This window comes from Lepeophtheirus salmonis, chromosome 3 (genome assembly GCF_016086655.4).
Source record: "Lepeophtheirus salmonis chromosome 3, UVic_Lsal_1.4, whole genome shotgun sequence".
NCBI lineage: Eukaryota > Metazoa > Arthropoda > Copepoda > Siphonostomatoida > Caligidae > Lepeophtheirus > Lepeophtheirus salmonis.
Window position 1 is genome coordinate 15,231,938 of NC_052133.2, and position 11,953 is coordinate 15,243,890.

An 11,953-nucleotide genomic window follows, 5' to 3' on the forward strand; every position below is an offset into this window, starting at 1 on the left:
GTTTTATATTAAGCAGAAAAGTTCTTAGTTAATTTTAGTTTCTTAATCTCCAGGGCAATGCCAGACAATTCTACTCTAGTAAGAATGAAAGTCAACTTGTAAGATTAACTCATTTCTGCACAAAGTATCATTAACTACACAAATATAAATATAATCAGAATCAATTGGAATGTTCAAATGACCAAAAATACCCTTTGTCCGAAAGTTTATTTCAAAAATAATTAATTTATTTATATATTATAAGTAAATGCAAGTGTAAGTTACTTGGATAATGAATGACATAGATACAATGTATTTGTTCCTACAGCTTGAAAGAACTACTCTTATTTATATTTCAATTTTTTCCATGATCCATACACAAAAAAATAAAATCATCTGACAAAATGATTTTAAAAATTATTTTGAGATCGAAAATTACGATTAAATCACATTGACGAACGAAATAAAAAGGCCTATTAAATTATCAAATTTATATTTTGTATTCCATCATTCACGACGAAATTACAAGTTCCGAAACAAAAGTTAACAAATCAGATAGCAAAATTAAACCTTTAATGGTTAGAATCTTGCTTTTGTTCAAGACAAATTTAATAAATACAATGTTAATTTCAACTATGGAAATAATTATAATTAATTAATCACTTTTAAAAATAATTGGTAATTTTGTGAATATTTGGGTTGAAAATAAATTTTTATTATTTTTGTAATTAGGTATTGATTGAACGTATGGAACTATCGGTATGAATTGAAATCTATATAAATACATAACTAATTATAAAATAAGTTGCCGTATGAAATTATAAAAAAACAAAACAATAATTAACACCAGTGTAATGGTGGAAAAAGGGAGAAATAAAACAATAAATTAAGTAGGATATAATTAATATTCTTTAAATATGCTATTGAGTAACCCAAGAATGCCCAAACTAAAGAAATCAAATAAGAGAACAAGTTTTAATCATATTTCTTAGCCTTCTTTTTCTGGAATCTCTTAATGTGAGGAGGAACAGTGTCTTCCCAAACGAAATCATTCAAAATATCCCCTAGGAAATAGAATAAATCCAAAAGAAGTACACTGAAAGTCATGAAAAGTCCTCTTTGAAGAGGAGGCAATATCTCCATTATGGGATAGACCCAATATCCACCCGCATGAGCAATATAGCAAATCCACGCCAAATACGCCACACAAAACAGACTCGTCGTAATTAATCCTCTGATCCTTGAGGAATAGGAATGCGGAGAAGAGAAGAGTTCAAATAGAACGATGAAAAGACATGTTGAGTGTAGCATATGATTTACATACACTGGAATGTAGGGATCCATAATCTTTGGCATAACAAGCTCTCTATTGATCCACCATAAGCCCCAAAACATGAGTCCCACAAAAAAGCCCAACAGGAAATCCAACAGATGTAAAGTAATAATCGCGTACAAATCGTATGCGAGACGCAAAGTTTTTCCTCAAGAATTCTTGAGCCAGAATGTCCAGCAAGCAAAAGATGGACATTAAACATTGGACCCATAAATTCCAAAAAGTAAGGAATTTCCAAGCTCCTCCAAAGGAGCTGCGATTATCATTGATGTCTTTTGGTATTACAAGATTCCATTGGAAATTTATGCTGTAGATAAAGTTCAAAACACTTCCGCAATGAGCAACGAATCTCACTGCCTTCAACGACATTTTGAATCTAAAACAATGAATTAATTTAAATTCGATACAAAATATGTGAAAAAAGATAGTAAATTATCGAAACAAATAAATACAACTTATAAAAAAACGGTTATTACTCAATAAAAACTAATCGAATGTTTACTTTCGTTCACTACAGTATCTAATGATAATTTCAGAGTTTATACTCTGTAGTGTCAATCAATGATTAGATATTTCCATATAAAATAAATAATGATGGACTTTGTGCTCGTCTGCTGGGTTGTTAAAATATTACTACATACACAAACTACTATCTACTGTTACACAAATAAGACTACAGACGGCGCTGCAGTTTTATTTTATTTTATTTATTGAGAAATGGATATTTTATAATAAAGCCTCTGCTCACACTCCGAGACAAATCAATAATATCATGTTCTTGAATAACAATTTCCCCGGCCTAACTTTGCTATAATATGTAAAGTTATTTGATTGCAACCTAGCTAGTAGGATAATTGATATAAAATATTATTGTAGAATTAAATTGGTTGTACCCTTTTATCCAAAACCATGAATACATTATATTCAGACTTATAGTTTATTCAATTATGGGATAATATTTTATATATATTTAAATGAGACATGTCACCACATAAACAAGTATGGATGATATTTCTCTAATCAGATTGAAAATATTATCAGATTAATCCTTCGAGGTGACACAAATTACATCAAAATTCCCACTAATAAATAAACTATGATAGAAAAATCATATCAGCCCTTAATAAAGCCTCATGAAACATATGAAGGCTCTAGATTACAGCTAAATTTCTTGGGAATAAAAACCTATCCAAAAAATGTGAAATTATGAGCATAATTGAACTAAATACGTCGTTGATTGATGAATAATATAGCTTGGGTCAATTATATATATTTTTTATTAGGTAAATAAATAAATTGGGGATTTCTCATTGATTTTTATTCAATTTTCTTATGTGTTGAGGCAGAAATATATATTGTAACTTTGATAAATAATAATAATCAATTAATTATGCTCTTATTATAATGGATATTTGATTATACAAATATTTTGACAATTAATTATTTTAATTATGGATTTTTTATTGTTATATGTCAAGAAACATGGGCGCTCATTTTTTAAAATAACTAAATAAAGAAAGGGGGAAATGTTGACATTTTGGGAAATATTTCAATTAATTAGTTGTCAATTCCTACTTGAAGATATATGGATATTGAATAGCAAATAGTTGAGAGCTAATTTTGTTACAGATAAGGTGAAAATCTTAATTATTATAGCTAAGTGCTAGAAAGGTAAGAATACATATCACGCAACCTTGCCACAAAGGGCAAAAACATCTGACGAAAAATCTAGAGGAAGAAAATGCAGCTCAAAGAAGAGATTGAAGAGGTTGAAAAGATCGTTTCCGAGGTTGAACAAAACCTGATTAGTTCATTAAAGGATATTGTGTGTAAGGAGGGATCTTTTTATCAATTTTAATTCCAAGGGCCTCACCATTTGTCCATCTTTATAGCCGTGGACGAAGAAGCTAATCGGGGAATGATTCGTAATTTTATGACATCCCTCAAAAAGAGCTCGGCTCCGAAGCAATTGGCTGTAGGTGCAGGCATAGGATGGTGTGCAGGGTACCTTACAATGAAAGTGGGTAAAATGGCCGCCACGGCCGTTGGTGGATCTCTTCTTATCCTCCAAATTGCACATTACAAGGGATACATCCACGTGGACTGGAATAAAATGACAGACGACACCTCAACATTAGCTGATGTTGTCAAAGACAAGTTGAGAATAAAGAGTAAATCAGGAATTGAGAAATTTCAGGACTATGCTTCTAAGAACGTCTACGTTGCTGGAGGATTTACGGGCGGATTCTTCCTGGGAATTGCGTCATCCTAGTCAGTGATGTTGATAAATATATAAACTAAAGACTCTTATCAACTGTACATTATAATCCCTCTTCATAATGGAATTCAGCTCCTTACATATTACCAAAAATAACAGGGCCCTTTGCATTAACTGTAGTAGAAGGTATTATCACAATTATCAATTATTATTTGAATCTCTTCATAAATGTTAATAACAATTCGTAAAATATATGCATAAGCGAATAGTATGATTAATAAATAAATGCGATTTAGAATGACGGACGATATAGTGGTCATTGATTCATATAGAGTCCTTGAATTGATTATATATCATGTTAGCCACATTTTTTCCTCCAATGGCAGACATTTCCATGGCTGAAGCCGCCCATTCTATGGTATTTAAATAATATAGACGCTCATAGTTTGGGAAAACAAAGCTTTGATCAATAAATGAATGTTTGTAACTAGGATATGCAAGCCAAGGAATGACTTCTTTTGAATGTATCACAGAGAAAATTTCATGTAGTTCATCTTCACTCAGAATGCGTTGAGAAAATATCTTCCAAACGGAGGGAACTTCTTCGGACCCGTCATAGTCAACAGGTTTTAGCAAATTTACGCTGTTGATAACGTTTTCATCATCTGAATATAATAAGAAATTTCCAGAGACACCCGGGAAATATTTAGGGTCACGAATACCATGGACAATCGTAGTGACTGTCAAATGATACTTTCCTGGGATTTTAGTGGAATTTGGAAGCTTTAATCCCATATTAGCATCACTTGTAAGAGGTGCTGCAATTACTACAGCATCATATGGAAGCACACCCATACTCAGAACATCTCCATTCTCATCCTTGAGCAATGGATTATCTTTTGTACCAATCAAATATGATGTACCCTTCTTGTGTACATAAGTAACCATTTCATTAATTATATTAATGTCGGATTCAGCCAAAAGTCGTTCAGGAATGAGTTTATTACCACCCTGTACAGACCAAAGACTATCATCAGCTCCAGCCAGCGACACCATACCCACAAATGCATTTGCATCATTGACGGACTGACCGTAATTGCATCTCATAACAGCACTGACCAATTCATTGATCAATTCTGGAGAAAAGTTCATATTTGTCATCATCTCTTTGATGGATATTTTCGTGAGGTTGACAAAACTATCCTCTTCTTTTAGAACTTTTTTACGCCTCGGGCGTGGGGAAATGGTCAGGAGGAAGTCCTTTGCGGAGTCGAAAGTGTGTCCTTGGTCAAGAAAGGGGTAAACTCTGTAATTAGTAAATAGATATGAGTAATGATTGAGTTTTCTTTACAATGACATACTTTGAAAATTCTTTTAGCATTGTGCTTATCAAATATTGAAGTTTGATGAGGGAAGTGGGACCATATCTAAAGAGCATTTGGAGCGTACTTATGTAGGGATATTCATTAAATAACACCTCGTCATTTTTCCCAATGATGGCAATCCTACAAATGTAATAATCTACAATCAATCTAATAATGATTATTAAGGAACGAAGCCATTTATGAATACCTCTCATCTATATGAGTATTTCGCTTCAAATCCGTGATTTGCAGAAACTCCTTCATTAATAGATTCTTCCCATGAATCACACTCCCTCCAACCTCATACTCCCTCCCAGCTATTTTTACAGTGGCCAGTCGACCTCCCATTACCCCAGGTTCAAAAACATCAATTTTCAGTGGGCTATTTTGAAATTTTCGACGTAAAAAAATACGCTGTGGAGGCTCCACCAATACCCGAACCTATTATAGCTACTTTGAGACACTCTTTCTGGATCTCAAGCCGTCGGGAAGGTGTCCATAGTTGGGAAAATAAGGTTAGGAATATCGGAATTCTCTCTATAAAATAAAAAAGTGAGAACTATCAAGTGAATGCAGAATGAGGATCTTTAACCATGAAAATAATTCAACTTACGCATTTTGAAGCTGCATGAGTGGATTGGAAGCCCAAAATTGTATTTATACTCTCAAAATAACTTTAGAGCCAATTGTTTTGGTTTTGATACGTATTCGATTACATTTCATAGGATTTATGTCAATGAGTAAGATAAGAATGAGAAAAATGTTTATTTTGTTATGACGTAGTTGTGATACAATGAAAAGGATTCAACAACGAACCTTCCTGTTAACAATTAACAAAATCTCTCTATTGTGAAGTAATTAATTAAGAATATTCCACTACCATCAACTTATTTTAACTTATAACACGATTAAAAGGATCATCAAATTCCCATCTTTTTTCATATGTATAATAGACGGAACAGAGTCTTTTATAAAAATCTGAGGAAACCTATGTTTAGTTGAGTAACTTATACAAATCTACAGCAAATAAAACTTCATATTTGCCTACTCACCAAAAACCAAAATTACTTGTTGCCACTTCATTATGTCCTAACTATTATAATTAGCATATAAAAAAAGTTTTAAACTTTTCAAAGGAATTTATATATCTCATTTAAACTATTTGTATATTTAAACGGCTCCAAACTCGTGTTTTCACTAAATGAATATCAAAAATATTGCCAACTTATTTAAAAAAAAGTGGCAACAAGTTCACCGAGTATTTCACATATAATATTGAATTGATATGATATCTACAATGTAAATAATAGTGCCTTGGGGACAGAATAAATAAGAAATAAGTAATAACAAAGTAATAAGGTCATATATATTCATGTATTTGATCACAGTAAAGTTATAGAATAGTCACTCATATTGAATATTAATATTAATTCATATTATAATACTTCGCTATCTACAAAGTTCAAATGATTCGCTACTATGGATATTCCATTTGTTTTGCCGGACTTTCATTATATTTATTGAAGAATGGTGTTCATTACCTTTCGAACCAGGGATGGTTTTGGTGTCCAACGGACGATAAAACCATCGATTTCTACCGAGAAACCATTGGGGACACTGTTTCAACTCGGTATTTGCTCATATTTACGATGGTGCCATTTTTACTTACGGTAATTTATGAGGTTTTTTTTACGGTGCATGGGTATACAATTATTATAATATCATATATCTTTATTTTTACCATCCTTAGATTATATTCACAAGGTATAAGAAGAATTCCAAAAATGGAGAACCACACTTTTTGTGGACATCTTTTGATATATACTCAAGGTTTTTAGCCTCTTATTGGTTAAACATTCTACTTATGGTTATCACCAAGTTACTATTCCCTGAGCCAAGACCTCATTTTATACAAACATGCAATCCTGATCCATTAAAGTTGACTTGTTCTTCTGCTAAGAGTAGGTTAGTTGTACTTGTTTGCTGGATTTACCAAGCATTTTTTCATTGTATCTTTTAGCTATCAATTGTATAAAGATGGGATTTGTCGTTTAAATCAAAGCAATGATGGATCATACTTTACGCAAAGGGACGTACTAGATAGTTTACGAAGTTTTCCTTCGGGTCACGCTCAAAATGGTGCTTTTACCATGTTTATCGCTTTGGTAATTATCTTTTTATTAACACATGAAAATACATGGATTTAAAAATACCTAATTATTGAATTTCATTCAAAATGTCCGCTTTTAAGGTTTGTGTGGAAAATTATATACAATTTTTATTGAGCCACTTAATAGGTTTTCAAGTCTTTCTTTTTTTTTCAAATTTTTCGCTTCAAGTTAAACCATTTTCCTAATAAAAATACATAACATTTAATAATCCATAACATTCAAATCTGTGCTTGATGAGATGGACCTTTGCTCCAGAAACCAAAAATGTATTCCATTTGAGATAGATTTGAAATTATTTTATTAAATAAACTATTTGTTTTGATTTATAAAATTTATAACAACAATCACTCATTTTTAGCGTATTTCTATCAATTAAAAGTTAATTTTCGACTAAATTGGTTCAATTTATTCTTTGATATTTGAAATTCCATTTATTTATTTGTATATCATTAACATTTACAGCACTTTGTGAACAGAAACAATGGTCTAACTTCGATCCAAAAGATAATTTTTTCATTATTTTGGATTTGTAACGGGTTGCTCATGGCAATATCAAGAATAACAGATAATCGTCACCATTGGTGGGATGTTCTTGCTGGAAGTATAATGGGTGGACTTTACTCTTACTTTGCGGTATGAATTAATTTGTATAGTTATTTAAAGCCATTAATTTTTATCTCACAATTTATTTTGTAGATTAAATACTTTTTATACCAAACTAATTCCAAGGCTTCCAAGGGTGTCAGATGAGGGAGTATTGAGACATATTTTAGACAATTTCTATATAATTTGGATCAGTTATTACTTGTATAAAAATGGACGCCTCTTGTCTGATTTAATATCCTGTTTTTTTACTTTTTAATATTTATGAAATAAAAACATGGATCATGACAAATGGGTATATTGTAAAAATTTCTCAAACAAGAAGATTTTCACAGTTGATCAATTTCAAAATCGCCGAAACTACCGCTGGCTTATAGAAACAAAAGAAGAGGTCCAAGGGGTTTAGCACACCAAATATCCGGCCCAAAAAACGGTCCTCGGCGTTGTGGCCTCTGATGGAAACAAAATGCTTCTGTTCTTTTTCAAGGCTGGACAGAAAATCGGCCAGGAGGTCTACTTTAAGGTGCATAAGTACACCATCTTGCCATGACTGAAGACCAACCACCCGGAGGGTAACTACTTGTGGACTCAGGACGGTGTCCCCTCTTACACGTTCGCCTAGTGCCAAAAGTTATGGGCAGATAACATGGGTCGATTTTGGTCCAAAGAGATATGGCTCCTTCCTCACCAGATTTGAACCCACTCGACTTTTCTATATGGGGTTACATTGGTTTCCCTAACAGGACCTCACACCCAAACGTGTACTTACTGAAGGTCTCTATAGTGGCGGCATGGGACAACTTGTCAGATGAGTTTGTCATCAACTCCTGTATGGCCTTCAGGGGGATATGTAAAGGCTGTGATGGATAATGAAGGTGCCCATATTAAGTGAAAAAAGTTTTTTGTCTACATGGTTTTTAACATTATTTTTTTGCCTATTATTGAAAATATAAAATTATTGATATATTTCTAAATCCATTTCTCGAGTCCACATTTGCTGCCCTACCCTGTATGTTATATAGCCAAATATTGAAGGTCTAGATTTATTTGTTGTACTTTTATGTCCAGGCACTCTATATACCTGGTTCATAAGTCAATCGCATCAAAGTTTGTGCTATTGAGTTTATGAATAGTCGCTATTCAGACACAGTATACAAAGATCGATTTGGCTGGGATATACAGCTGTTAATAGTATATATAGTTCCAAAGAGGGATATACAATATAAGTGCGCGCGCAAGTTTTTTTCTCCACTGAAAAAAATAGTTTTATAGTATTACTAAGGCTTGTACCCGTTCACCCTTTTTCCGTTCAATCGTTCATTTTGTAACAACTTACAGTTCGCCGTTCATTTTTTTTCTCGTTTTCTCGTTTATGTTTGAAATATTTATTTATTCATTTAATATTTATCTAGTAAATTAAGTCCAATCTACAAAATATTCATTAACCTTTAAAGAAAGAGAAAAAAAGTGAGCCCGAACTACTTTGATGTCGGGCTCAATTTTTCCAACATGATAGTTGGGACCATAACGCTAGGACCTGTTCAGGATTTAATTGTCAGGTCCAGTCGGGTTGCATTTTTTTAATTTTCTGGATGAATTATTTGGTGAGGCCTCTGATTGGATTTTAATGGCTTGGCGATTTTTTTAAAACTCAGTAAATTCCTCCTGTTAGCTCATCTCCCATATACCCACAGTGGTCTTAGTTTGTTTATAGTGCTAACCTCACTAGATTGGTGGGTCCTGTCGTTCGTCGTTCATTCCTTCAAAGAAGGAACGTAAAGCGTGAACGCCGTTCGTTTTTCCGTTCAATGTCCAAGACTGGTATTACTAGTATGCTATGAATTAAACTTGTAGCTTTAAATGAAAAATGAAACTCACATTCTATGTAGTTTTAATAGTAAATTATAAAAATATGATTTGTGTAAATTTTATGAATAAGAAGTTACATAGTATCAGCAATTTAAAAAAATAGACTAATAACGAAACGGAAGGGATCTGCGTAAAGAAAAAACAAAGTTTGCCCATTAGAAAAGGAAAAACGGGTGATGCGTGTCCTCTCCAAAAAATAAGAATTATCGCTTATCTTTTGTCTAAATTGATTTAGAAATATAAAATAAAATAAATATATATGAATTTAAACATTATTAAAATATTTTCCATGAAGGAATACTATTTGAAATAAGGAAGGTTCTCCTCCTTACAGCAATTATTCATTTTCTCCTCCAAAATGTTGTAAGAGGCAGCTGATATTAACAAGGGTTTTAATACAGTATTATCCTTCTCACTGCGCTCTAGTAATAAGATATTAAGAGTGATAATGTATTTTTATCGTCAATGAGATTTCTTGCCACATATATATTGCTCTATTTCTTAGGGACAACCACATGTCAGACTCAGTTTAGATATATTTAATTGTGACTCCACAAAATATCTTAGTAATTGAAAACAATGCTAATCAGTAAGGACATTTTAATATTTTCTCTATAAATAGAAACATTTCAAGATTGTTCTGCATCATTGCACTTATTTTATGAACACCTTCATATTTTAATACATCTACAAAAGTTTGCATATTTTCCTAGGATCAACCTATTCAGCATGTTTATCCTTGCAAAAATTATTATTATCAAAATGAGAGGTTCTTTAAATGCAGATGTTTCTTATTTAAAGAGATAAAATACTACTATAAGTTTTATCGCAGGAATTACAAATTTATTGAGCTATTTTATCTCCTGCAAACTAGAAACGTTTGCGGTCAAAGAATCTCTTATTTTGATCAAGATACTTAGTTAGTTGGGATTCTCTGCTTAGAGACAGGTGTCTCTAGATATCTTGATTTTGATAAAAAGAATTGCTTATGTTTAAAGATTACAATTTGCAGAGTTCTTAGAAAATGTATAAATCAAACACATCCTGACGTCTGACGCTCGACAAATATGGCGATTCACATTACAAAATAAAATTTCCTTTGTCCAGGAGATTTAACATATGACAGTTGTCAGATGTACGATTTCACCTACAATGAAAAATAGGTTTAGTGCACTTATAATTTATAAGACTTTAGAAATTGAAAAAGCAAAATACTTTAAAAAACTTTTAGATTGAAAACATGAAAAATAAAAGAAAGTTGGTAGTTGAAATGTCTTCTTGTGGGAAAAACTCCAACGGTGATTGAATCTCGTGGAAGATTTGAAGGAGCCCGTGAACAAAAATCACGAGGGTCAAGCTTATTCTCAATTAGGTTTCAAAAGGATCACCAATTATCTTCTTCTGATGAGAAAGTTTTACGTGTTGATCGTGAAACTTAACATTTAAGACAAAAAATCCAACCACAGTGATGGTTTGGGTGTTTTTGGATATGAAGGAAAAGTGTGTACACCAATATTTATTAAATGATGTAAAAAGTCAACAGTGAAGCATCATGAGGTTGCTAATGGACCATGCCATTCAATGGAGTGAGAAAGAGTATAAGGGGATTCCATATGTATTCCAACGAGATCCCTGCATCACCAGCAAAAAAACTCCAAAGTTCATAAAAGACAACATACATTCGTTTTGGACGAATGACATGTGACCCCCATCTCCATTGATTAAAACTATAATTTTTTATGCTATATACAAAGTAAATATTATCCTCTAGCGTTATTCTTGAGTTCGTTATGGACAAAGTTTTGATACTATAACCAATTATATCCTCAACTACGCTGTTATTTGTAACTAGGAATGTTGATATGAACGACTATGGATAGCTCACCAGTAGTAGAGATAATAAATATTTGTACTGGCAAATTATCGGGGCACAACTCTCTTTTATTACGCAGGGATGGGCTGGAGGGGTTGTAACCCCCCCCAAATAAGGAATTTTTTCTATTTAATTCTTGTTTATTTAATATTTGAAATTTAATTTAATTATCCAATTTTGTTTTCCAAAAAATTTAATTTTTCATTGTTTTTTTCCAAAAAATAAATTGCTGTGAAAAGCTATGGATTTTTGAAATTTTTCTCCAAAAAATTAAATTTTTTGTGATCAGTTATAGAATTTTGATTTTTTTTCCTAATAAGGTAAAATTTGAAATTGGAAAAATTTAATTCTTCTATTTTTTTTTCAAAAAATTTTATTTTTCATTGTTTTTTTCCAAAAAATTTATTTTTTGTGATCAGTTATAGAATTTTGATTTTTTTTTCCTAATAAGGTAAAATTTGAAATTGGAAAAATTTAATTCTCAAATTTTGTTTTCCAAAAAATTAATTTTTCATTGTTTTTTTCCAAAAAATAAATTTCTGT

General features: G+C 31.9%; 4 protein-coding genes across 6 annotated transcripts; 2 read left to right on the plus strand and 2 right to left on the minus strand.

Moving 5' to 3' along the window:
• Positions 1 to 865: 865 nt before the first annotated feature.
• Positions 866 to 1,727, minus strand: LOC121114068 (androgen-induced gene 1 protein-like). The gene is given in 2 exon segments (XM_040707903.2): positions 866 to 1,386; positions 1,388 to 1,727. Coding segments are annotated over 2 exon segments (726 nt in total). The 5' UTR covers positions 1,682 to 1,727; the 3' UTR covers positions 866 to 954.
• A 1,148-nt stretch (positions 1,728 to 2,875) lies between these two features.
• LOC121114067 (FUN14 domain-containing protein 1A) lies at positions 2,876 to 3,831 on the plus strand. The gene is made up of 2 exons (XM_040707902.2): positions 2,876 to 3,141; positions 3,205 to 3,831. Exons 1-2 carry the CDS (start codon positions 3,054 to 3,056, stop codon positions 3,582 to 3,584), a joined length of 468 nt encoding a protein of 155 aa, XP_040563836.1. The 5' UTR covers positions 2,876 to 3,053; the 3' UTR covers positions 3,585 to 3,831.
• On the minus strand, positions 3,718 to 5,242 carry LOC121114065 (prenylcysteine oxidase 1). Of its 3 annotated transcripts, none has more exons than XM_040707899.2 (3): positions 5,103 to 5,242; positions 4,892 to 5,035; positions 3,718 to 4,836 (listed from the first exon to the last, which is right to left on the minus strand). In XM_040707899.2, exons 1-3 carry the CDS (start codon positions 5,240 to 5,242, stop codon positions 3,855 to 3,857), a joined length of 1,266 nt encoding a protein of 421 aa, XP_040563833.1. In that variant the 3' UTR covers positions 3,718 to 3,854. The 3 variants fall into 3 exon arrangements, with proteins under 3 accessions (XP_040563833.1, XP_071743165.1, XP_071743166.1); XM_071887064.1 differs by having other exon boundaries at positions 4,892 to 5,062; XM_071887065.1 differs by having other exon boundaries at positions 4,892 to 5,051; positions 5,103 to 5,241.
• A 622-nt stretch (positions 5,243 to 5,864) lies between these two features.
• Positions 5,865 to 8,646, plus strand: LOC121114066 (phospholipid phosphatase homolog 1.2 homolog). Its single transcript, XM_040707901.2, has 5 exons — positions 5,865 to 6,564; positions 6,645 to 6,859; positions 6,915 to 7,059; positions 7,528 to 7,698; positions 7,762 to 8,646. The coding sequence occupies exons 1-5, from the start codon at positions 6,361 to 6,363 to the stop codon at positions 7,813 to 7,815; spliced, it is 789 nt and encodes a 262-aa protein (XP_040563835.1). The 5' UTR covers positions 5,865 to 6,360; the 3' UTR covers positions 7,816 to 8,646.
• The last annotated feature ends 3,307 nt before the right edge of the window (positions 8,647 to 11,953 follow it).

Coding starts and splice junctions, on each gene's coding strand:
- LOC121114067 (XM_040707902.2), top strand. CDS start 3,054: ATGCAGCTCAAAGAAGAGATTGAAGAGGTTGAAAAGATCGTTTCCGAG. Junction 3,142..3,204: donor TTCATTAAAGGATATTGTGT/GTAAGGAGGGAT, acceptor CCATCTTTATAG/CCGTGGACGAAGAAGCTAAT.
- LOC121114066 (XM_040707901.2), top strand. CDS start 6,361: ATGATTCGCTACTATGGATATTCCATTTGTTTTGCCGGACTTTCATTA. Junction 6,565..6,644: donor TGGTGCCATTTTTACTTACG/GTAATTTATGAG, acceptor TACCATCCTTAG/ATTATATTCACAAGGTATAA. Junction 6,860..6,914: donor TGTTCTTCTGCTAAGAGTAG/GTTAGTTGTACT, acceptor TGTATCTTTTAG/CTATCAATTGTATAAAGATG.
- LOC121114065 (XM_071887064.1), bottom strand. CDS start 5,242: ATGGGAGGTCGACTGGCCACTGTAAAAATAGCTGGGAGGGAGTATGAG. Junction 5,063..5,102: donor AATACTCATATAGATGAGAG/GTATTCATAAAT, acceptor AATCATTATTAG/ATTGATTGTAGATTATTACA. Junction 4,837..4,891: donor ATGCTAAAAGAATTTTCAAA/GTATGTCATTGT, acceptor TACTAATTACAG/AGTTTACCCCTTTCTTGACC.